Raw genomic sequence first — 24,931 nt, 5'->3', positions numbered from 1 at the left:
TTGTTGTGGGCATGCGGGGAATGAATCAGTGGATAGATCTCTTTCTTTCTCTCTCTCTCTCTCTCTCTCCCCCTCTCTCTTACTCTGCCTTTCAAATAAATAAGTCTCTAAGAAACATAAAAATAAATAAAAGAACTGGGATGGGAATTCCTTCTGTGTTCAGAGTGCATGATCTTCCTGTTAAGCCACATTGTCTCCCACCCTCTCCATCCCCACCCCCATTTGCCTGCCTCGCAGCTCCATCTCAGCTGCAGGATCTCTGTGCATGGGATCTCAAGCGTGTGACATCTTCCAGGCAGTGAGCTCAGCATTGCTCCCGGATGAAGAGGACACTTAGCAGAGTACCCTCCTTCCTTTGTGGGGATTGAGATCGACTGTCATCACTGTGAGCACCTGTCTTTTGATTAAACTTGTTTCTAACTAACATGGGAAGAAGCCTCCCAAAGTCAGAACAACAACAACAACAAAAAGCTGGGGGAGATGAACCTGTCCTGGGAATGAAATGCAGTTATTACCTGCTTGCCTGTGAAGTTATTATTTGCTTGGGTTCCTGCTTGTTAGTTCCAAGCGATGATCTTAACACTTGCTAGACAGCACACAGCTCAGTATGTGTGCAAAAGAAACATTATGGATGAATATGTGCCCATGTACAGTAGTGTATCAATTCCTCTAGCCACCATGTTGACATTAGAATATCCGATGAAATGTATGCATGTAACCATAGAAGGGAGACAAAGAAGCTAAAGCCATACATATGGAAATACCCCTCTGTTCAGGGCTCAGGCTTTTGTATAAAAATCCAACTGGGCCTTTTGCTGACATAATAATAATAATAATAATAATAAAAATAAAACACTGCTTCTTGGCCTTGGTGTCTCATCTCTGTCACGAATCCTACTACATGGCTACTCCATGGTTAAGGAATTCCCATGAAACTTGGGAATTTTATGGACTAATAAAATAAAGCTGGGTTTCAACATAGGGTCATTAACTTTTCATTTTACCAGTTAAGACCATTTAAAAGAACATGTATAAAATAAATCTTTTTTTACAAAAAGAACACCATTTATAATAACAGTACTATTAATAATCGTAGGCCGGCGCCGCGGCTCACTAGGCTAATCCTCCGCCTAGCGGCGCCGGCACACCGGGTTCTAGTCCCGGTCGGGGCGCCGGATTCTGTCCCGGTTGCCCCTCTTCCAGGCCAGCCCTCTGCTGTGGCCCGGGAGTGCAGTGGAGGATGGCCCAGGTGCTTGGGCCCTGCACCCCATGGGAGACCAGGAAAAGCACCTGGCTCCTGGCTCCTGCCATCGGATCAGCGCGGTGCGCCGGCCGCATCGCGCTGGCCGCGGCGGCCATTGGAGGGTGAACCAACGGCAAAAGGAAGACCTTTCTCTCTGTCTCTCTCTCTCTCACTGTCCACTCTGCCTGTCAAAAAAAAAAAAAAAAATAATCGTACTAGGGGGAGCTGGCATTGTGATGCAGTGAAGTCTAACAGCCCTGGCTCTGAGTTTTGGGCAGATTACTGAGCACTGCCTGCACTTGAGTTTGTTCAAGTGTGGTATGAACACACTAATGTTTCCCTCCTGGGCTACTGTAGCCTGTAGATGACTGAGCATGTACTAAGCACAGTGACTGGGACATGCAAAGGGGCTCCGTAGGTACCAGCTGGGGAATTGGGCACAGTTGTTCCTCCTGGCGCAGCCCCGCATGCTCATCTCCTGCTGGGCAGAAGCTAGGTATGGCTACACACAGACTGGCCCTGGTATTGAGGTCAAACAGTTGCTGTGACTGCCCACCCCCCCCCCCACACCTTGGGCTTTGCTTCTCATTGGTTGTGACTGCCCCCCCCTCCATGGGCTTTGCTTCTCATTGGTTGAAACTGGTGTTGCCCTGGCAGCACTTGTAAATATTCCAACAGAAAATCCTGGGCGAAGCTGTGGAGAGGCTCCTGCTGAGGCTTCCCAGATACTGCTTCCAAAAGGACCTGCTCGCCCAGATATCAGGGTATCAGGTATCAGGGGTTGTTAGGGGGTGGGGGAGTTCACAAAAAGGACCTGCAGTGGTTCTCCCTGTTATCACCCACATTCTAACCTTGACCATGCCCCCATCTCTTACCATCCATTCTGCCACCTGGCTTCTTATTAGGAAGGGAAGAGAAGAAAAAGAACCAAGAGAGGCCAGATGGAGGGAGGCTTCAGAATGATGTGTGAGGATAAAAAGTGAGCTTCATCCTGGGCACTGCTCCTCACCTCCCCTCTCTTGGTGGGGTAAAGGGCTCCCCAGGGAAGGTCTTAAGGAGTTCTTCCGTACATAAAGCCCCCACTTCATTTGCTTGCTGTTAGAGGCCACAGACTTGGATTCTAGTCAATGCATCAATAGGCAGTTTGCTAAAAGCCAGGTCACTGAGTGACCAGGTCACCAAATGGGCAGTTCTCTGAAGGATGAAGTTGCTGTATGGGTAACTTATAAGTCCTATTTAACTGACCAACTGAAAAAATAACTTTCAGGTGGTTGTCTTTAACTACGGAGTTTACAGGAAATTGCTTTGGCTAAATTGGTATGGCCTAAGGGCTAAGGAGAGTCCTTTAGTGTTAAAGGCCATCAGGCCACACCATCCTCAACCCTTTGGCCTCTTCCTGCTTTGGAATGGTCAGCCTGGAAAGACTCCCTTTCCTGCCGCACACAGATGTTTCTGTCTGCCTCTTGGCTGTAGAAACAGGGAACTTAAAATGCTAGCATCAAGGCCTAAATGAACCCAGTGAATATTATCGCAGGAATGTTCAGATAATGGCCATGAGAACAAGATTGCTTTCTGCAGTATCTGCAAGCCCCTGGGACCCGAGGAAGGAAACAAAGCGTTGCCATTCATGAAAGAGGCTCACAGACAGAGTGGACACATTTAGGACTCCACATGTAGACGTGAAAATGGCACTCACTGCCCTTTCTGAATCTTGGAGGGAGAAGAGCAGCATAATCAAGAGTGTGGGCTGAGGTATCTAATATATAGGGCACAAAAAAGTAATGTATATGAGTGAAATTAACTTTTTTTTTTTAAGATTTATTCATTTACTGAAAGAGTTAGAAAGAGAGACAGAGAGAGAGGGAGAGACAGAGAGAGAGGAGAGCAAGCTTCCATCAGCTGGTTCATTCCCGAAATGACCTCAACGACCAGGGCTAGGACAAGCCAAGGCCAGGAGCCAGGAGCTTCATCTGGATCTCCCAAGTGGGTGCAGGGGCCTAAGTGCTTGGGCCATCTTCCACAGCTTTCCCAGGCACATTGGCAGGGAGCTGGATTGGAAGTGGAGCAGCAGGGACATGAGCCGGTGTTCTATGGGTCCTGAAATTGACATCTTGAGATTTTTTTTTTTTACAGATAGAATTAGACAGTGAGAGAGAGAGACAAAGAGAAAGCTCTTCCTTCCGTTGGTTCACCCCACAAATGGCCGCTATGGCTGGCGCTGCGCTGATCCGAAGCCAGGAGCCAGGTGCTTCCTCCTGGTCTCCCATGCGGGTGCAGGAGATTTTTTTTTTTTAAGATTTATTTTAGTATTTGAAAGACAGAGTTAGAGAGAGAGAGAGAGAGAGAGAGAGAGAGAGATCGGTCTTCCATTCCGCTAGTTCACTCCCCAAATGACCACAACAGCGAGAGCTGAGCTGATCTGAAGCCAGGAGCCAGGAGCTTCTTCAGGTCTCCCACGTGGGTGCAGGGGCCCAAGGAGTTGGGCCATCTTCTACTGCTTTCCCAGGCCACAGCAGAGAGCTGGATGGGAAGTGGAGCAGCCAGGACTCAAAACGGCGCCCATGTGGGATGCCAGCACTGCAAGCTGGGGCTTTAATCTGCTATGCCACAGCGCCAGCCCCCAGACATCTTGAGATATGATTATTGTGTATAGCTTTTGTCTATACTCCTGTGGAACAGTGGTCTTTCTACTTTCTACTTGTTGAATTCTGTATTTAGTGGAGGAATAAGCCTGTGACTACAAAGTACATTTAAAGTATGTTATTGGAAAAATTAAAAGGGGCCTGCACTGTGGCGTAGCAGGCTAAGCCTCAGTCTGCAGTGCTGGCATCCCATATGAGTGCTGGTTCATGTCCCGGCTGCTCCTCTTCCAATCCAGCCCTCTGCTTATAGCCTGGGAAAGCAGTGGAAGATGGACCAAGTCCTTGGGCCCTTGTACCCACGTGGGAGACCTGGAAGAAGCTCCTGACTCCTGACTTAAGATTGGCCCAGCTCTGGCCATTGCGGTCATCTGGGGGAGTGAACTAGCGGATGGAAGACCTCTTTCTCTCTCTGTCTCTGCCTCTCTGTAACTCTGCCTTTCAAATAAATAAATAAATATTTAAAATAATAAATAAATAAAATCATTTAAAATTATTTTAAAAAGAGGGGGTGGTGCTGTGGCGTAGTGGGTTAAAGACCTGGCCTGCAGCACTGGCATCCCATATGGGAGCTGGCCTGCAGCACTGGCATCCCATATGGGAGCTGGTTCGAGTCCTGGCTGCTCCACTTCCAATACAGCTCTCTGCTATGGCCTGGGAAAGCACTGTGGATGGCCCTAGTCCTTAGGCCTCTGCACCCATGTGGGAGACCTGGAAGAAGCTCCTGGCTCCTGGCTTCAGATGGGCACAGCTCTGGCCATTGTGGTCATTTAGGGAGTGAACTGGTGGATAGGAGACCTCTCTCTCTCTCACTTTCTCTCTCTCTTTCTGTCTCTACCTCTCTCTGTAACTCTTTCAAATAAATAAATCTTAAAAAAAAAGGAATGGAGGAGGAAGAGGGAGGGTGGTTGGGAAGTATCATCCTGGGCTTAAAATTATACATATAAAATCTGTTCTGTTTATATAAAAAAAGAAAAGAAAGAGAGTATGGGGTTTGGGGCCGGCATACACAGCACAGAGAGTCATGCTGCAGCCTGGCACACCAGGCATCCCACGTCAGAGCACTGACTCAAGTCCTGGCTGCTTGGGCCCCTGCCTTGGCTCCTGGCTTCAGCCTGGCCTATCCCTGATTGTTGTGGACATTTGGGGAATGAACCAGTGGGTGGAAGATCTCTCTGTCACTGTGCCTTTCAAATAAAAATAAATAAATCTTTAAAAAAAAGAGCATGGGCTATGGAGTCAGACAGTCTAGGTGTGTAGGCTGGTCTCCTCATTTTCACATAGTAACAAGAGTCCTTCTGTTTATGACTCAGGGTACTTGTTGGTGTATTAAATTTAGGATACTTGGAGGAGAGGGAATATTTACAACGATGTGGCCAGAGTGCAAGGAAACAAAGGAAAGTGTAGCTCCCTGGAGCTAGTAACGGTGGGGCCTAAAGGACTGAGGGGGAAAGAATGGTTATTCTCACCACGCTGAGTTCAGTGAGAGCTTCGAGACAATCTGGGGCCTCCTTCAAGCAGCCAGCCACAGGCAACCCTGTAGGAGACCACCATGGGGGTGGGGTGGGTGGAGGGGAGTAGGGGCATATACTTCAGCTTTACTCTCCTCCCTTTAGCTTCATCTCCTTATTTTGTGGAACCTCCTAGAAGTCAGTGAGCACCAGACAGCCCATTCACATGGTCCAGTCAGGTCAGTTCTCCAGGGCTGCTGGCAGGGGACGATGGGGAGAGTGGATCTAGAAGGACAGATGGAAGGTACCCAGTGTGCGATCTCATAGAGTTGTGGTAAGACTTAACTGAAACGTGGCACCTTAAACACCCTCCAATTGGGAGCTGTTATTTGTAGAGAAATAAATAGCTCCCTTTGGAGAGATAAGCAAGGATTGCCTGCAAGGAATGTAAGGCTGTGCTAGAAGTCAGTGATTTCTCCCAAGTAAAGAGACTTGTGCAGAAGCATGAAAAGAAAGAGAATCGAAGATCCAAGGGAAAAGACTTCAAAAAGATGGAAAATGTGCAAAGACTCCTAGCTCTGTGATAGGATCAAGTTCACAGCCCTGATAGCTCTGATTTTTAAAATGATTCTTTATTTATTTATTTGAAAGGCAGAGAGAGAGAGAGAGAGAGAGAGAGAGAGAGAGAGATCTTCCATCCACTGGCTCATTCCCCAAATAGCTGCAACAGCCAGGGCTGGACTAGGCCAAAGCCAGGAGCCAGTAACTCCATCTGGGCCTCTCATGTGGGTGGCAGGGATCCAAGTACTTGGATCATTAACTGCTGCCTTCTCAAGTGCGTTAGCAGGAAGCTGGATCAGAAGTAGAATAGCTGGGAGCTGAACTGGTGCTCCAATATGGGATGCAGGTGTTGCAAGAAGTCACATAATGTACTGTACCGCAATGCCAACTCCTAGTTTTCATTCTCAGTATATGTTACTAAAGACATCGGAAATGTTTTAGATATCATTTATGATAACAATCTTACTAGAAAAAGAGCAAATATTTTCTTAATGTGATAAATCTCAAACCACACTTAATGGTGTAACACCAGATCGCATACCTGCTAAAAATCAGACACAAAACAAGGATGTATGAATGTATGTCAGAAAAAGAGAGGGTAGGGGCCAGCATTGTGGCACAGTAGGTTAAACAGCTGCCTGTGGCACTGGCACAGAGAGAGAGGGAGAGAGAGGCCTTCCATCTGCTAGTTTACTCCTCAAATGGCCACTAATGACCAGGGATGGCTTAGGCTGAAGCCAAGAGCCAGGAGCTTCCTCCAGGTCTCCCACATGTGTGGCAGGGGCCCAAGTACTTGAGCCATCCTCTGCTGCTTTCCCAGGCATATTAGCAGAGGGCTAGAATGCAAGTGGAGTAGCTGGGACATGAATTAGTGCCCATGTGAGATGCCAGTGTGGCAGCTTAACCAGCTATGACACTAATGCCAGCCCCAATAAAATAAATCTAAAAGAATTTCCAAAAAAAAAAAAGAAAAGAAAAAGAGAGGACAAAAATGATAGTTTCTTATATATATATATATGTATATATATTTGTATACCTGGAAAAGAAAAGAGAAAAAAACTAAGAAATCACCTCTTCCCTGCTGTATTGCCTCTAGCAGAGAGCTGGAATGGAAGTGGAGTAGCTGGGATACTAACCAGTGCCCATATAGGATGCCAGTGTCATAGGCGGTGGCTTTACCAGCTATGCCATGATGCTGGCCCAATTCAGCATTTTTAAAAAGATTTATTTATTTATTTGAAAGGAAGAGTTACAGAAGAGAGGCAGAGGCAGAGGCAGAGGCAGGAAGAGAGAGAGAGAGAGAGAGAGAGAGAGAGAGAGAGAGAGAGTGTTTGCCATCTGCTGTTTCACTCCCCAGTTGGCCACAACAGCCAGAGCTGCACTGATCTAAAGCCAGGAGCCATGAGCTTCTTCCAGGTCTCCCACGCAGGTGCAGGGGCCCAAGGACTTAGGCCATCTTCCAGTGATTTCCCAGGCCATAGCAGAGAGCTGGATCGGAAGTGGAGCAGCCAGGACTCGAACTCGTCCATATGGGATGCTGGCACTGCAGGTGGCAGCTTCACCCGCTATGCCACAGCCCCCCCCCCCACCCCAATTCACTATCTTTTATGAGCCATACAACTGGGGCTGGTGCTGTGGTGTTGTAGTTTTTAAGTCTCCACCTGCAGTGCAGGCATCCCATATGGGAGCTGGTTCAAGTCTCAGCTGTTCCACTTGTGATCCAGCTCCCTACTAATTGTGCCAGGGAAGGCCGCAAAGGATGGCCCAAATGCTTGGGTCCCTGCACCTATGTGGGAGACCTGGAAGAAGCTCCTGGCTCCTGGTTTTGGCCTGGCCCATCCTGGCTGTTGTGGCCATTTGGGGAGTGAACCAGTGGATGGAAGATCTCTCTTTTTCTCTCTCTGTTTGTCTCCTTTGCTCTCTATATCTGTCTTTCAAATAAATAAATAAATCTTAAAAAAAAAAAAAAAAAAACAGGGCCAGCATTGTGTTGTAATAGGCCATCTGCCTCCACCTATGGCACTGGCGTTCCATATGGGATTTGTGTCCCAGCTGCTCCACTTCTAATTCAGCTTCCTGCTAATGGCCTGGGAAAGCTGTAGAAGATGGCCCAAGTGCTTGGCCCTCTGCACCCGTGTTGGAGACCTGGAAGAAGCTCCTGGCTTCAGATTGGCCCAGCTGTGGCTGTTGTGGTCATTTTGGGAGTGAACCAGTGGATGGAAGACATTTCTCTCTCTCTTCCCCTCTCTCTGTCTGTAACTTTACCTCTCAAATAAATAAATAAATTTTTTTAAAAGAGCCACCCAACCTTAGTTTCTTAGGTACTTGGGTTCCATTAAAGACTCAATTAGGGGGCTGACGTTGTGGCGCATTGTGTTAATGCCCTGGCCTGAAGCGCCGGCATCCCATATGGGCGTTGGTTCGAGACCTGGCTGCTTCACTTCTGATCCAGCTCTCTGCTATGGCCTGAGAAAGCAGTAGAAGATGGCCTAAGTCCTTTGGCCCCTGCACCAGCATGGGAGACCTGGAAGAAGCTCCTGGCTCCTGGCTTCATATTGGTGCAGCTCCAGCCGTTGCAGCCAATTGGGGAGTGAAGCATCTGATGGAAGACTCTCTCTCTCTCTCTTTCTCTCTCTCTCTCTCTGCTCCCTCTGTGTAACTCTTTCAAATGAATAAATAAATCTCTAAAAAAAGGCTCAATTAGAAATCAATATTTTTGGAGCCGGCGCCGTGGCTCAATAGGCTAATCCTCCACCTTGCGGCGCCGGCACACCGGGTTCTAGTCCCGGTTGGGGCGCCGGATTCTGTCCCGGTTGCCCCTCTTCCAGGCCAGCTCTCTGCTATGGCCAGGGAGTGCAGTGGAGGATGGCCCAGGTGCTTGGGCCCTGCACCCCATGGGAGACCAGGAAAAGCACCTGGCTCCTGGCTCCTGCCAGGATCAGCGCGGTGCGCCGGCTGCAGCGGCGGCCATTGGAGGGTGAACCAGCGGCAAAGGAAGACCTTTCTCTCTCTGTCTCTCTCTCTCACTGTCCACTCTCTGCCTGTCAAAAAAAAAAAAAAAAAAAAAAAAAAAAAGAAATCAATATTTTTGGCTGGCGCCGCGGCTCAATAGGCTAATCCTCCACCTAGCGGTGCCGGCACACCAGGTTCTAGTCCCAGTCGGGGCGCCGGATTCTGTCCCGGTTGCCCCTCTTCCAGTCCAGCTCTCTGCTGTGGCCCGGGAAGGCAGTGGAGGATGGCCCAGGTGCTTGGGCCCTGCACCCCATGGGAGACCAGGAGAAGCACCTGGCTCCTGCCTTCGGATCAGCGCGGTGCGCAGGCCGCAGCACGCCAGCCGTGGTGGCCATTGGAGGGTGAACCAAGGGCAAAGGAAGACCTTTCTCTCTGTCTCTCTCTCACTATCCACTCTGCCTGTCAAAAAAAAAAAATCAATATTTTTAGAACTCCTAAAAAGTTAAGAATCATTCTACTGCATTTGATTATTTGATTTAAGACTTTATGGTTTTGAAACTGAAAATCCTTGGTTTTCAGGAAAAGTAAACCTCATTAGCCAGGTACAAAGGGTATACACTAAGTCTCACTCCTACCCACCCCCCAGCCCCCAAACCCCTGTCTAGAAGCAACTGTTTCCTGTATCTTGCGGTTCTTCATGAGACAGTCTGTACTTATGTGAGTGCATTCACTTGCACATGCACAAAGAGTAATTGCTTGAGTTTCTTTTTTCAGGCAAGAGAAAATGGATATGATTAAAAGGGACAAAAGTCAAAGGACAGTGGCTGTGAATATGGATTCTGAAAGGCAGAATAAAATGAATGAAGCCAAGCAGAATTTGACTGAAGTGGCTCTACGTGTAGTTGACAATGTCATCAAAGCTGCTGCTCGGTCTGTGGAAGGTAGTACTCCTGTCTGGGTGACCAAAGAATGGTCTTGTGAGATACTGCTACTGCCAGACAGCTAATGAGTTCATGCCTTGTTTGCAGAGGCTGCAAACCCCATCAGAAACATCAAGTGGATCACTCATGGTGAATTCACAGTGGAAGAAGGCCACAAACAAATTGACCAGTTCGTTGCGGTAAGTTGGTTGACCACTCCAGTGTGGTACACGAGGGTGAGGGACAACAAAAAGGCTGTTGTTTGATCAAAAGTTTGAAGCCCAGAAAATCTAGGAGATATGAAAAGTGATTAGAATAAATAAACATCATCTCCCCAGTCAAGGTCGGTTAGTCTTTGAAGATGAAAAGCACAATTGTATTTCCCTGTGCTTACAGCATCCTAAGCCAGTATTTTTCAGTTAAGCAATTTGTCTGTACTGGTGCATTAAGTGGAGGTCTGGTGCCTAAGGAGGGAGATGCACTTCCAAAATGGGTGTTCTCCACCATCAACTTTAGAATGCTCATATTAACAGAGGGGATATAGATGGATCGAGTCTTTGATTTCACTTGGGAACATATTACCTGGATGGAAATGCATATGGATGGTCCCCCCCCCCCTTTTTTTTCCTACCAATGTCTGGGTCTGACTCCTGTGTGTAGATTATTCCCAAGGCTTTGGGGAGAAGCTTATTAACTGGCAGGTAGATAAAGAAGAATGGCTTGCAATTCCTTTTTACTGTACTTCCTGTCTTGGGAAGTGGCCGAGGTACATAGAGAACGAAGTTAGAGTCACTGAACATACTACGTGGAAGGAGCAGACAAGCAGGTGAGGTAGCAACTGAGAACTGGCACAATACACCTTGTAATGAGAGGCATGTGGTCACTGCAGTCCCTTCTTAGCTAACGTGACTGTTGCCAGATGCTTGCAAGGGAGGAGCAGGCAGGACAGCCAGAGGCTGTTCAATGCAATATGGATTGCAATCCAAGAAGCATACTTGTAACTGCAGTATTTCCTCAGTTAGAGTGAGTTTTCTGTGGTTCAAGAAGTTTTCCCAGGTAGGTGATTTGCATCTTTGGGTGGAGCTAGGGAGCCTATATCCCCTTTACCCTAAGCGACTCCACCAATGCGCTGGGGCTATCCTCCACACTTCCATGGAACAAACCAGTTGAAATGAGTGGAGGCAAACTCCCACACCTCTGGGAAAAGTTCCAGAGCGCTGTGTTCCTCTGGCCTGTCCATCACAACCTACAGCCCTCAGGGCAGTTTCCTAGGAAGGCCGGGTCGGGTAGGAAGGAGGCACAGTCAGGGGTTTCTATAGAGGGCTATACTCCCTCTATCCATGCTTCAGCAGCCACCACTCAGCAATTCCATGAGGAGAGTTTCCAGAGCAAAGCGAAAATGTGCAAGTTACTCTTGGGCCTTCCTGCTCTGGAACACGTTGTGCAAGGGAACCTGCCTGCTGTATTCAGGGCTCCTGAATCAGGCAGCAATGGGACACAAAGAAAGCAGGAAAATTGCCCTTGCAAATCCCACAGGTCATTATGGGTACAAGGCAGAAGTCAAGTCTTGACAATGACCTAGGAGTCACCATGTGGTGAGAGTTCCCTCCCTGTCTCCCAGCTTACGGTTCAGACCCCATCACTTACTGTCTTGTTCCCTTTCACCTTCCTCACTCAGCCACCCACACTTGCCTCCTTGCTGTTCCTAAACTATCAGGCATGTTGCTACCTCAGGACGTTTGCAGTCGCTGTTCCATCTGCCTGCAACCCTCTCCCCTGGCTCATTGATCTTTGTTAAGATCAAGGCTCAATCACCTGCTCACCGAGGCCTTCCTGACCACCTCATCTAAAATCGCAACCCTCCTTTCTCGGGTTTATTGTTCCATTAGCACTCATCTCTACCTAATACTAGAGTATTGCTGCCCAATACTAGAGTCCACTTATTTATACTATTGCTTTTCATCCACTACCATATAATTTGGCCCATGAGGCCAGAGAATTTTTTTTAAAAAAGATGTATTTATTTATTTGAAAGGCAGAGTTATGTATAGAGAGAGAGAAAGAGAGAGAAGGAGAACTGCCATCTACTGGTTCATTTCCCAAATGGCTGCAAAGGCTAGGAATGGGCCAGGCTGAAGCCAGGAGCCAGGAACTACATCCTGGTCCCCTACATGGCTGGCAGGGGTCCAAGTGCGTGGGCCCTTTTCTGCTACTTTCCCAGGCACATCTGGGATGCTGGATCAGAAGTGAAACAACTGGGACTTGAACTGGAACTCTTATGGAATGCCCACGTTGCAGGTGGTGGCTTAACCCACTGTGCCACAACACTGGCACCATGGCAGTCTTTTGATCACTTTTTTGTCCTAACCACTTAGCAATGTCAGGTTCACAGTAGGTACTCAATAAATCTGTGAATACATGAATGGATTTATCTCATTACCATTATTTCATCACAGATGAAGATCCAGGTGAAAGCATTTGTTTTATCTACTTGGCAGGGCACTTGTGAGGATGGAGACAATTAGAAAGTAGATAGCTAAACGCCCTAGACAATGCAGGCCATAAATTGACCCTGTTTTCAGCCCCATTAATGCAGAGAGCCCTAGAAGTAGGGTCTACTCTCTGTATGTCAAGCATTTCTGACAGAGAGCTTTCTCAAAGTTATTGACAGTTTCCCAGAGTCCACCACACATCAAGTAATCATAAATTAGAGGTTCCCACTTACTGAGCATTGCTATGTGGCATGCATTGCTAAGCACTTCACCATACTTAGCTCATTTAGTCCTCACAACGAATCTGTGTGTGGGTACATCAGTGTAACCATTTTATATGTGAGAAATCTTGAAGCTCAGAGGGGTTGGGCAATTTGTCCAAAGTCTCTGAGCAGCAAAATGAAGGTTTAATATATACTTTCACCATAGTAGGAAAAATAATTTTGATGACAATGATAATGTAGACTTTCATTATCAATGAAAAAAAATGCAAATACAATAGATTTAAAAGTATTGCAGTGTGAAGAAGAATGATTAACCCTGGTGTTAGAAGGCTTGTGCATTTTTGTGGTGGGAATGGGTACACTGATTGCCAGTGGGTACAATAATTAGTCTGTTGTTCTTGGGAATACACTCTGACAACAAGAATATACAAATGTATTCTCTTTAAGAGAAAAATTGGAGAATCTTCACTGCCTAACACACAGTTTAAATTATTTTTATAATAAGACATATTATTAAAAAAACCAGGAGGCAAAAAGATACAAAGTAGGAAATGAAAGTTCCATCTTCACCCCCCAATACCCAATCTGTTTCCCACAGGTTACTTACCATGGACAAGTTTTGTGCGTATACTTCCAGGTGCCTGATGATTTCAATAGTCCATAATATGCAATTGGTTAAGCCATCCTTGGTAGAGTAGCACAGTGATATACTGTTTCCTGGAAGTGAATATATGAAGTAATGTTATGTAAAAATTACAAAACACAGGATAATATACACTCACAGTAGCTACATAGAAGTCTACTGTTGGGGATCGGTGCTGGAGCATAGAAGTTTAAGCCTCCACCTGCAGTGCTGGCATCCCATATTGGCACTTTGTTCCAATCCCAGCTGCTCCCTCCTGATCCAGCTCCCTGCTAATGGCCTGGGAAAGCAGTGGAAATGACCCAAGGCCTTGGGCCCTTGCACCCATGTGGGAGACCTGGAAGAAGCTCCTGGTTCCTGGCTTCAGCCTGGCCCAGCCCTGGCTGTTGCAACCATCTGGGGAGTGAACCAGTGGATGGAAGATTCTCTCCCCCAACCCCATTCTCTCTGTATTTCTGCCTTTCAAATAAATAAATCTTATTTTTAAAAAGTCTACTGTAGATAAACGTGGGAAGAGAATGCCCTGATTAAAGGGTTCAATTTAATGGCGTATCTAAGGCTGTCTTAGTTCACAAAGGGAAAAAGAAGTCCATTGTGATCCACGTTGAAAGGAGGAACTTTTTGGAGCTGAGGCATCTGGCTGGGTGGAGAGAGCACTGGGCTGGCTGCTCAGGAGCCTTTGGTACCAGCCCCAGGCATCATGTTAGACTCTCCCTACCCATTTCTCGGTCTTGATATCCTCATCTGCAAAGTTAAGGGGCTTTATTAAGTTATCTCTAAGGATCATTCCAATGCTACAGTCTGTGATTACGTGACAGACTAAGCCGTCAGGACTGGAAAAGCGTATTTATGGAAAGGCTGAAAGAAAAAAGGCACGTTCCCGTGGGCCACAAAGGGGTAACTGCTGGCCTCCTTCATTAAAAGGACTAATGATACATGGACGAAAGCACCATATCTTATCTCAAAGAGTCTAGAGTCCAGTGCTCCTCTCTGACTGAATGAAAGAATCAACTAGGGATAAATCTGAAGCAAGCCGATGCAGAAGGCCTATGTATTTTTTTAAGGAAGGGCTTGAAATCATTTTGCCATCTCCTCCCATGCTCCTTCCCCATGTCACTGGGTTAGACAATTCCATTTCCTGCCTCTGTGAACCTCCATCTTAATTCAGGCTGTTGTTTGATTCAGAAGGTTTCTGCACCCCAATAGCCAGTCCAAGGGGGTTCAGTTGAATTGGATTTGTTGACGATCCATTATATTCAAGGCCCTGTGCTAAGGATCAGGGCTGCGTTATGGCTTCTGTGGGCCCCAGGCAATCTTCCCTTTTTGTGTCCCTTCCTCCTTAAAAATATGAAAAGCTTTCTTTTAAGACAGAATTGGAATAAAGATAAACATAATCATTGGTCCTAAAAGCTTATTTTTTTTTCCTCTTCTGATTTTGTTTTTTCAAATTTTAAATTTTTTTTAGATTTTATTTATCTGAGAGGTATAGTTACAGAGAGAGAGAGAGAGAGAGAGAGAGAGAGACAAAGAGAGACATCTTCCATCAGCTGGTTCACTCCCCACATGGCCGCAATGGCCGGAGCTGAGCCCATCCGAAGCTGGGAACATGGAGCTTCTTCTGGGTCTCCCATGTGGATGCAGGGGCGCAAGCACGTAGGCTGTCATCCGCTGCCTTCCCAGGTGCATTGGCAGGGAAGTGGAGCAGCTGTTTTGGAAGTGGAGCAGCTGGGATTGAACCGGTGCCCATAAGGGTTGCCGGTATCACAAGCAGTGGCTTAACTAACTATGGCACAGCGTTGGTTCCCAGGAATGTTTTAATATGGAGATTATGATGAAGGTTGTTTTTCATGGCTGTAGTACCGGGGAGGGGAGTGTCAGGTTGTCAAGTGCCATTAGAGAGGCAAAAAACAAGTCCCGTGAGTGTTCAAAGGGGGGAGGGTATAAAAGCATATCTGGTCCGAGGAGGGACCGAGGTGTGGTAGTTTTAGGACAAAGGACTTTACCAAGTAGAGGTAGCAGGGAGATGCTTCCCCAGAAATGGCAGCAGCCTGGCCAGAACCGTGGTGCAATGATGGGGAGTTGAGACTAGCTCTAGTTTGACGGGAGTTAGACTGTTTTGTCAGGAAGTATGCCTTGAGGGTGGAAAGTCATATTACTGCTTCCAGATTGTGAGAGGTCTTCAATGACACAATGAAACATTTTCACTTTGCGTGGCAGGCAATGGGGAATTACTGTAGGTTTTTGAGCTGACCTGATATGGTTGAAGACGTATTTAAGGCAAGTAACTCTGGCATCAGTGAGGGTAGTGGTTTGGAAAAGCTGAGGACAATGGAGACTTGATGGGAGGCTATTGCTTGAGCCTGAGTGAGCAACAATGAGAGCTGAATTAGAGTACTGGCATTGAGCCTGGACAAGAATGGGTAGATGTGACACATATTTGGAGATAGAAGAGACATGACTGAAAGTTACTAAACTGCATATGAATTAATTAAGGGAGGAAGGTATGAAGGACTGAATGCTGGCACTTTGAATAATACAGTTGACCTGAGTTATGTAATTTCCATCTCAACTCCAAGGGTAGGCCCAGACGAAAGGAATATTCCAAGGAAGGTTTTCTGTTTCTCAATTCTCCTCATTAGTAAGATTGTATTTGAGAAGGTGGGGGGAGGGATTTTTCTTAAAAAGATTTATTTATTTATTTGAAAATCAGAGTTACACAGAGGGAGGAGAGCCGGGGGGGGGGGGGGGAGAGGTCTTCCATCTGATGGTTCACTCCCCAATTGGCTGCAACGGCTGCAACTGTGCTGATCCAAAGCCAGGAGCCAGGAGCTTCTTCTGGGTTTTCCACTCGGGTGCAGGGGACCAAGGACTTGAGCCATTTTCTACTGTTTTCCCAGGCCACAGCGGAGAGCTGGATCGGAAGTGGAGCAGCCGGGTCTCGAACCGGCGCCAATATGGGATGCCGGCGCTTCAGGCCAGGGCGTTAACCCACTTCGACACAGCGCTGGCCCTGGATGATTTTTTTTTAAAAGATGTATTTATTTGAAAGGCAGTGTTATACAGAGAAAGGGAGAGACAGAGATCTTCCATCTGCTGGGTCACTCTCCACATGGCTGCAATGACCAGGGCTGGGCCAGACTCAAGACTGGAGCCTGGAACTCCATCCTGGTCTCCCGCATGGGTACAGGGACCCAAGGACTTGAGCCATCCTTCACTGCTTTCCCAGGTGCATTAGCAGAGAGCTGAATTGGAAGTACAGCAGCCAGGACTTGAACTGGTGCCCACAGTGGATGCCAGCATTGCAGGCAGCAGCTTAACCTTCCATATCACAATGTGGCCTCCAAGAAGGGGATCTATTTTTCAAGCGTGCAAACAAGGAATCATTCCTTTTTGAGGGATGTGCTTTATCATATTGCCTGACTCATTCTTCTTCTGGCCTTATTTTATATATCACTGATGGTTGCAATTAAGTGACTCGGATTTTTACAAATGGCTGAAACCAGCCTCATTACTTTGTAGTCATGTATTTAGGTCTCCTGAGGTGGGGTGAGCAGAACTGATGTTCTAAACCCATTCTAATTATTTTCTAATTAACCAATTTGCCTCCCAAGTAAGGGTCTGGAGCAAGGTGTGTCTGTGCGTGGTGTGTATGTGGATATACACATCTGAGGGTGTGCCCCTGCAACTAAGGCCCAATCTCAGTTGATGTTTGAATTCTGCCTTTGTTTCATTTCAGCTCCACTTTTCTCTCCTCCACCCATGGAGATAACTGGGAACTGACTGTAGATTCTGATTAAAAAAAAAATGTGAGGAGTGGACTCCAGATAGGGCTGTAACTCTGACTGTTACATGCTGCTTTTATCTAGAGGATGTGAACATAAGCCTGCTTTTCTTTTCTCTGTGTGCTTTTTCTTTTTTCTTTTCCTATGAAAACAGACTTGGGAGTTTAACAACTACTGGGTGCACTACACAAAGTTTGTAGAGAAGAAAGATTTAATCCACTCCTTCCACTACATCTACCATGTATACTGGAGTGTCCCAACTGCTCTGAGACCCGTAGCAAAAGTCAGTGCTTTGGCCTACTTCACCATCAAGTTCAACAAAAGCAAACCTCCGGTAAGCTCGTCCTCTTTTGTTCTGTTCAGTTTAGTGAAGATTCAATGAGAATGGAGATGTGTTGTCAAGGTCATTTATGACCCCCTCTTTGTAAAATTTAGTAGTTATATTTCTGTCCCTATCTTACTTTGTTTTTCTGTAGCACTGGCCATTGCTGATCACTCCCTCTAGGAAACTTAACATTCAGCTTCTAGAACTACACGGTATCTTATCTTGGTTTTCCTCTTGCATCACTCACCATGCCTTTGCATACAGTCTCTACTATTTTTCTGCCTCCTACCGGCCTCTCTGCATTGGGATGTTCCAAAATTCAGACTTTGAACCTCTTCTCTTCCTGTTTACCCCAGATTTACATCACTCCCACTTGCATGCTTAATAAACATCTCACTTTTAGTATCTAAATATTAGCCTGTGATTTGTTCTTTCTAAACTTGACCTACTTCCAGTTTCCTCATCTTAGCAGAAGGCCAAATTCTTGGTGTCATTCTTGTCTCCGTTCTCCGCTCACATTCTTCATCCAATCCATTAGGAAATCCTGTTGGCTCTAAAATACAACCAGAATCCAACAATTTCTTACCATTCCCCTTCGACCACCCTAGTCCAAGACACCATCCTCTCTTCACCAAGATTATTTCCATAGCTTCCTAAATGGTTTCTCTGCTTCTCCCTTTGCCATCAGCATGACTTTTTTTTTTTTTTTTCAGTATAGCAGCCAGCCAGAGTGAGACTTGTAAAATGAATGTCTGTCACTCCTTGGTTTAAAACTTTCTAAAAGTGCTTCTCAAACGTTAAAGTGCACATAAATTACTTAGAGATCTTCTTAAAATGAAGATTTTGATTCAGCAAGTCTGGCAGGGGCCTGAGATTCTGTGCTGCTAACAAGCTCCCGGGCAATGCTGACACTGCAGTCCAGACCACAAGGAAGACCTTATATCATCTCATGACCCTTGCTATTTCTGCTTTCCCGCCATCCTTCCCCTCACTTACTCTGCTCCAGACACTCTGATCTTTTAAAAAAAAAATTTTAAAAATATTTACTTATGTACTTGAAAGGCAGTTATGGAGTTGGGGGTGAAGGAAGAGGGATTGAGAAGTCTTCCATCTGCGGGATCACTCTGCAAATGGCTGAAACAGCTGGGGCTGGGTCAAGCCAAAGCCAGGAACCAAGAACTCCAGAACCTCGTCCAGGTCTCCAGTGTGGCGGGCTGGGCCCAAGCACTTTCTGCTGCTTTCCCAGTTGCATTGCCAGGGAGCTGGATCAGTAGCTGGGACTTGAACCAGTGCTCCATGTGGGATGCCAGCATTTCAGGGAGTGGCTTAACCCACTGTGCCAGAATATCAGCCCCCAGACACTAATCTTGCTACTCCTTTAAATAAGCCAGGTATAGTCTCACTTCTGGTTATATATCCCTCTGTCAGCTGTCTAACTAACAGGCAAGGTCAGAGACTGGGAAGTAAGTCTGGTGGAGGTGAACAAGACTATATCAGAGATGTATAGAGAACTTAGGAGAATGGCTCTTGCTCATAATTTTGGAAGAAAGAATGATTGGGGACCACTGAGACAATATTACAGCTTACACTTTATAATGCTTTAAAATATGTTTTAAAGATTTATTTATTTGATAGAGTTACAGAGAGGGAGAGACACAGAGAGAAAAATCTTCCATCCACTGGTTTACTCCCCAGATAGCCATAATGGCCAGGCTGGGCCAGGCTGAAACCAGGAGCCAGGAGCTTCATTTGGGTCTCCCAAGTGCATGGCAGAGGCCCAAACACTTGGGCCATCTTCTGCTGCTTTTCCAGGCTTTTAGCAGGGAGCTGGGTGGGAAGTGGAGCAGCGGGGACACGAACTAGCACCCATATTGGATGCCAGTGTCACAGGCAGTGGCTTTACCCACTACACCACAATGCTGACCCTGCTTTAAACTACTTTCAAAGCTTGTTTATCTGTTTATCTGTTTCATCCATATGCCTCTTCTAAGAGATACAGATCGTCAGTTGAGTAAACTGGAACATGTAAAGCAGGTAAATGCTTTATTCATAATATTAATGAGTACAGGCCTGTTGTGACTTGTTTTAAGTTTTATGGAGATTCTTATTGGCTGCCAAAAGGATCTTTTGAGGAACAGAGGTTTGAATGATGAAGAACTATCACCCACAGATTCCCAATTCATAAGGAAGATAAACTGGAAATTCAGGAGTATACATACGGACAAAGGTAGGGATGGGAGGAATTAAGGGTTGGTATGGTTGCTGACAGCTGTTCTCTCTCTTAGGATATGCCTGTTGATGTCTTGTATTTCTTTGAGGGCAGTTCATTAATACACAGGTAATGAATATTTGGAGACATTTTTTAGGGCTAAGGGTAAGGTCATCGCACTCCATGAATCCAGTAGGGTCACAACCACAGATAATTAGAGTAACAGTGTTTTCTTTTTTGGACCACCTACCCCATTAAAATGGGCAGAAAGTAGGATTGTGCCATTGTTCTGGAAATTTGTTTTTCTTAGCTTCTGGTTTTTCAGTGATCACGAACTTAAGGATCAGTATGGTGGAGACAAACTGGGTCATGCCTCTTGTCTCTATAGAGAACTTCAAAATCATATGGAATTAACTCACATATAATCCTTTTTTTAAAGATTTATTTATTTGAAAGTCATAGTTACACAGAGAGAGGAGAGGCAGAAAGAGAGAGAGAGAGAGAGAGAGAGAGAGAGAGAGAGAGAGGCCTTCCATCCACTGGGTCACTCCCGAAATGGCTGCAATGGCCGGAACTGCGCCAGTCCGAAGCCAGGAGCCAGGAGCTTCCTCCGGGTCTCCCACGCGGGTGCAGGGGCCCAAGGACTTGGGCCATCCCCTACTGCCTTCCCAAGCCACAGCAGAGAACTGGATCGGAAGAGGAGAGCCGGCGCTTCAGGCTAGGGCGTTAACCCACTGCGCCACAGCGCTGGGCCCCCATATAATCCTTTTAATTTGTATAGCAGTAAAAGTGAATCCTCCTTACTTCTACTCCTCCCTGCTATCACTCCAAGAGACTTCTTGTTCACCAGGAGTATAACACAGAAAATGGGGAAGCCATAGCCCAAGGGTTTGCTTGATTTTGAAAGCTTTTTGTTTTTTTTTTCCTCTAGACCAGGAATGAGTCAATTTCGAGAACAATGGCTGGATGACATTATTGAGGCCAAACATGTTTTACTGAAGATGATCCACTTTTAATTCAATTGTGTCTGATTCTTACAGAATGTTTGAGGATTGTCTCACAATCAGACTATATTAAAAATAAAATACCATGTATCAAGCCACAGAATATTTATTGAATAAACGTGTGGTATACAATCCAGCTGTTTTTTGGACATTCATTCATTTTCCATTCTGCAACTTCCATCATATTAGCAGAATAACAAGTAAGCTGTTTTCTATTTTATTTCATAAAATGTTATTTATCGGTGGCAGAGAGACAGAGACAGAGACAGATACAGAGATAGACCCATCTCCCATTTGCTAGTTCACTCCCCAAATGCCCGTAACAGCCAGGGCTGGGCCATGTTGAAGCCAGGAGCCTAGAATTCATTTGGGTCTCCCATGTGGGTGGGAAGGACCCAAGTACTTTGGCTATCACCTGCTGCCTCTCAGGGTGCACACACAGGAGGAAACTGGATCAGAGGTAGAGGTGGGATTTGAACCCAGGCACTCTGATATAGGATGCCAGCATTCCAAGCAGCATCTTAACTGCTACAACAAATACTCACCTTGGTTATTTTCTAATATATTTTTCCCATCCCTATATTCATCACTTCAGATTCTTACAGATAGAGAGGTGACTTTAGAGAGTTGCTAAAATCCATGTCAGATCAAACTAACATTTATATTTATTTATTTAAAGATGTATTTTATTTATTTGAAAGAGTTACAGAGAGAGGTAGAGCCAGAGAGAGAGAGAGAGAGAGAGAGTCTTCCAGCCGCTGGTTCACTCCCCAAATGACTGTAATGGCCAGAGCTGAGCTGAAACCAGTGGCCAGGAGCTTCTTCCAGGAATCCCATGTGGGTGCAGGGGCCCAAGGACTTGGACCATCTTCTAAAGCTTTCCCAGGCCACAGCAGAGAGCTAGATCAGAAGTGGAGCAGCCAGGACTCGAACCCATGCCCATACAGGATGCTGGCATTTTAACCCTCTGTGCCACAGCGCTGGCCCCTAAGATTGATATTTTGTTAGCTGTTTATTCCCTGATCTGAGTCCAAGTCTCCATCTCAGACTCACCTCTTTATGGGCACAACTGGGTGAACAAAATGACAATAGTTCTACAGGTCATAACTGGCCTGAACAGTTTTCATATCCACAGACTCCTTCATTTACTGCTGAGTTAAGCATCACTGTAAAACCATACATTTGAAACTCGGAAAGAGGCATGCTGCCTTCACAACACACAGCACACAATCACACTCGCAATGAATAGCAGTGAGTTGGTTTGGCTTCTATCACCACCGTTACTTATTTCTGGTTTTCTGTGGCTGCACACTTTTAAGACACTAAAGACACAATTACATTATACTCTGAGTGATTACTTACAAATATGTTAGAATATGCATTTACATACACAAGCACTGGAAAGGAACGTGGTACTAATGAAAACTATGTGATAATACTGCATAATTTTTCTTTTTAAAAATTTTATGTATTCATACAGTAAATAAGAGGAAATCCTATCAGAGCAATAGGCGAGGAATCGAGAAGCAGGTAAGTCTCCTTGGAGAACACAAAATATATTTAAAATATAATAACTCTATTAATTGACATATGGCTCAGGTGACCAGACACAGTTTGAAGCAGTAACTCTCATAAGCTAAAAATAAAATGCTTTCAGTCCTTTTATTTTCCCCTTGTCTTTCCCAAAGAATATGCTTCTGAAGCTGTTCTTTGGTAGATCTTTCCCCCAACAAACCTTGATGAAAGAAATGGTAAAGTTATGAAGTAAACTAATATCTTTTTTTTCATTTACTCAACCTCTACTCTGTGGAGGAGACAGAAATGAAAAATCACAATATTCATGTGTCACAAAATTACCGCTTTTAAACAACCTTGCCGATTGAAAATAAGAGAACATGGCTATTCAGTCTCTTGGAACCAGTAACAAAATAATGTTTGTAGAGAATAATTGTTTTTGGACAGTGAACAAAGCAAGGTCTGTTGAAGCTAAGAAACCTCCTGCCACAGCAGTCAGGAGGGGCCTCCAAGGGAGGGCCAAAGAAGCTTGCCAGTGTATACCCTTTTTATACATGAAGTGACTCTATCTGGCCCCTTTCTGAAAATCAAACCTAGATTTAACTAATCGGGGAAGAGCAGAATAACAGCTAATTAGAAGGCAGGTCCTGTCTAGCTCTGATAAAAGCTAGATTCAGTTTACTGACCTAACTGCCCACTAGCCTGTCCGACACACCCACCTCTTTCATTTCCCCCTCAGAATAATGGGCCCTAAGTATGGTTAGCAGTATGGGACGATGACCATTCTGGCTGCTTCATGCTGAAGGGTGGGTGTTGGGGGATGGCAGCAGAGCATTCCTCTGAGGGTTGATCTAAGGGTCCCTGGTAGAATGCAAATTTCCTTGGGGGCTTGCTTCATCTGGAATGCCACCTGGAGTTTGATGGCTACTAATTATTTAATCCAGTCCAGCGGGGTGATCCTCAGCTGATCTGAGTTAGATTCCAGTTGAATCAGTCACGGCACCAAGCACACTGCCGTTTCTGGAGTGGATTTTCTCTGGGCTGGCTCTGCCGATACCTTGTGGGCTAGATGGGGTCTAAAAATCCGTATTCCAGGCTCTCCCCTCTTCCCCAGAGAAACGTTCTAAGTTCAGCAAGAATATGACATATAAAGTGAAGAAGTTTATTTAAAAGGTGAAGACATCACACACACAAGGGCATTGTTTGGGAACAGGGTTGGTTGGGAGGGGGAAAGATGAGAGAGGTGTACCTTGTTCTTCTATGTCTGCAGAAAGACAGCGAGAATAAAATTTTTAAGTGAGGAAATTTAGGTTTATTATACAGGGAAGTAGATAGATTAAGATTTAGAAGTTTTTTTGAGGGAAAAATTTTTTAGGGGGTGGTGGTGTTTGGTACAAAGGATTAGGCTGCTGCTTGCAACACATGCCAGTTTGAGTACCAGTAGCTCTACTTCCAACCAAGCTAATGTGCCTGGTAAAGCAGAAGATGGCCCAACTATTTGAGACCCTGCCACCCATGTGGGAGACCAGGATGGACTCCCTGGTTACTAGCTTAGGATCTGGCCCATTCCTGGCTTTTGTGGCCATCTGGGGAGTGAACCAATAGATGGAGGATCTTTCTCTCTCACGCTTTCAAATAAATAAATAATTAAATATTTAGAAGTTTGGGGCCTAATTTTCTTCTAACTTTTGGGAACAATAGATTTATTAGGCTACACAGCAACTATGATGAGGTGTAGATAAATAGAAGTAACTTCAAGTTCAGGGGTCACAAATGTTGTTACATGCTGGTTGCTGTTTAATTCAGTAGTTGTGGGTTAAAAGTAGACAAGGGAAGCCAGAGTTGTGGTGTAGTGGGTAAAACCTCTGCCTGTGATGCTGGCATCCCACGTGGGTGCCGGTTCACGTTCCAGTTGCTCTGCTTCCAATTTAGCTCCCTAGCAGCAGAAGGTGGCCCAAGTGTTTGGACCCCTGCCACCCATGTGGGAGACATGGAAGAAGTTCCTGTGTCTGCCTCTCTGTAAGTCTAACTTAGTTTTTTTAAAAGATTTAATTTATTTGAAAGGCGGCGGCGGCGGGGGGGGGGGGTCTTCCATCCGCTGGTTCACTCCCCAGATGGCCACAGTGGCTGGAGCTGGGCCAATCTGAAGCCAGGAGCCTGGAGCTTCTTCTGGGTCTCCCATATGGGTGCAGGGGCCCAAGGACTTGGGCCATCTTCTACTGCTTTCCCAGGCCATAGCAGAGAGTTGGATTGGAAGTGGAACAGCTGGGACTTGAATTGGCACTCATATGGTATGTCGGCACTGCAGGCAGTGGCCTTACCCACTACACCACAGCGCCGGCCCCAAGTCTAACTTTCAAAATAAATAAATAAAAAATATTTTTGTAAAAAAGTAGACAGAGGCAGGGGCCAGCATTGTGAGACAGATTAAACTGCTGCCTGTGATGCCAGCATGATAAATGCCAGTATGAGGCCCGGAAGCTCCACTTCTGATCCAGATCCCTGTTAATGTGCCTGTAAAACAGCGTAAGGTAGCTGAAGTGTTTTTGCTCCTACCATCCACGTGGGAGACCTGGATGGACTACCAGGCTCCTAGCTCTGCTCTGACCCAGCCCAGGGCATTGGAGGCATTTGGGGAATAAACCAGAGGATGAAAGATGTCTCTAACTCTGCCTTTCAAATAAATAAATCTAAAAAAAAAAGTAGATAGGGGCAGGCATTTGGCCTAGTGATTAAGACATTGGTTAGGATACCTGCACCCCATATCAGAGTACGTGGGTTTGAGTTCCAGCTCTGACCCGATTCCTGCTTTCTGCCATTGTAAACCCCGGGAGGTAGCAGATGATGGCTTAAGAAACTGGGTTCCTGTCACCCTTGTGGGAGACCCAGATTGAGTTCTGAGTTCCTGGCTTTACCCAGGTCCAGCCTGTGCTGTTGCTTGCATTTGGGGAGTTAACTGACAGATGGCAGC

General features: G+C 45.9%; 2 protein-coding genes across 4 annotated transcripts in view; both read left to right on the top strand.

Moving 5' to 3' along the window:
* Positions 1-24,931, top strand: part of LOC100357610 (protein PBDC1) — a 453,980-nt gene that overhangs the window by 280,963 nt on the left and 148,086 nt on the right. The gene's annotated exons all lie outside the window — the stretch shown is intronic.
* On the top strand, positions 1,919-20,581 carry AKAP14 (A-kinase anchoring protein 14). The gene is made up of 6 exons (XM_089324729.1): positions 1,919-2,007; positions 9,621-9,787; positions 9,875-9,966; positions 17,062-17,241; positions 19,518-19,570; positions 20,373-20,581. Exons 2-6 carry the CDS (start codon positions 9,631-9,633, stop codon positions 20,455-20,457), a joined length of 567 nt encoding a protein of 188 aa, XP_089180855.1. The 5' UTR covers positions 1,919-2,007; positions 9,621-9,630; the 3' UTR covers positions 20,458-20,581.

This window comes from Oryctolagus cuniculus, chromosome X (assembly GCF_051225735.1).
Source record: "Oryctolagus cuniculus isolate XC-2025 breed Fujian yellow rabbit chromosome X, ASM5122573v1, whole genome shotgun sequence".
Taxonomy (NCBI): Eukaryota; Metazoa; Chordata; class Mammalia; order Lagomorpha; family Leporidae; genus Oryctolagus; species Oryctolagus cuniculus.
This window is presented reverse-complemented; position numbering and strand designations above follow the sequence as displayed.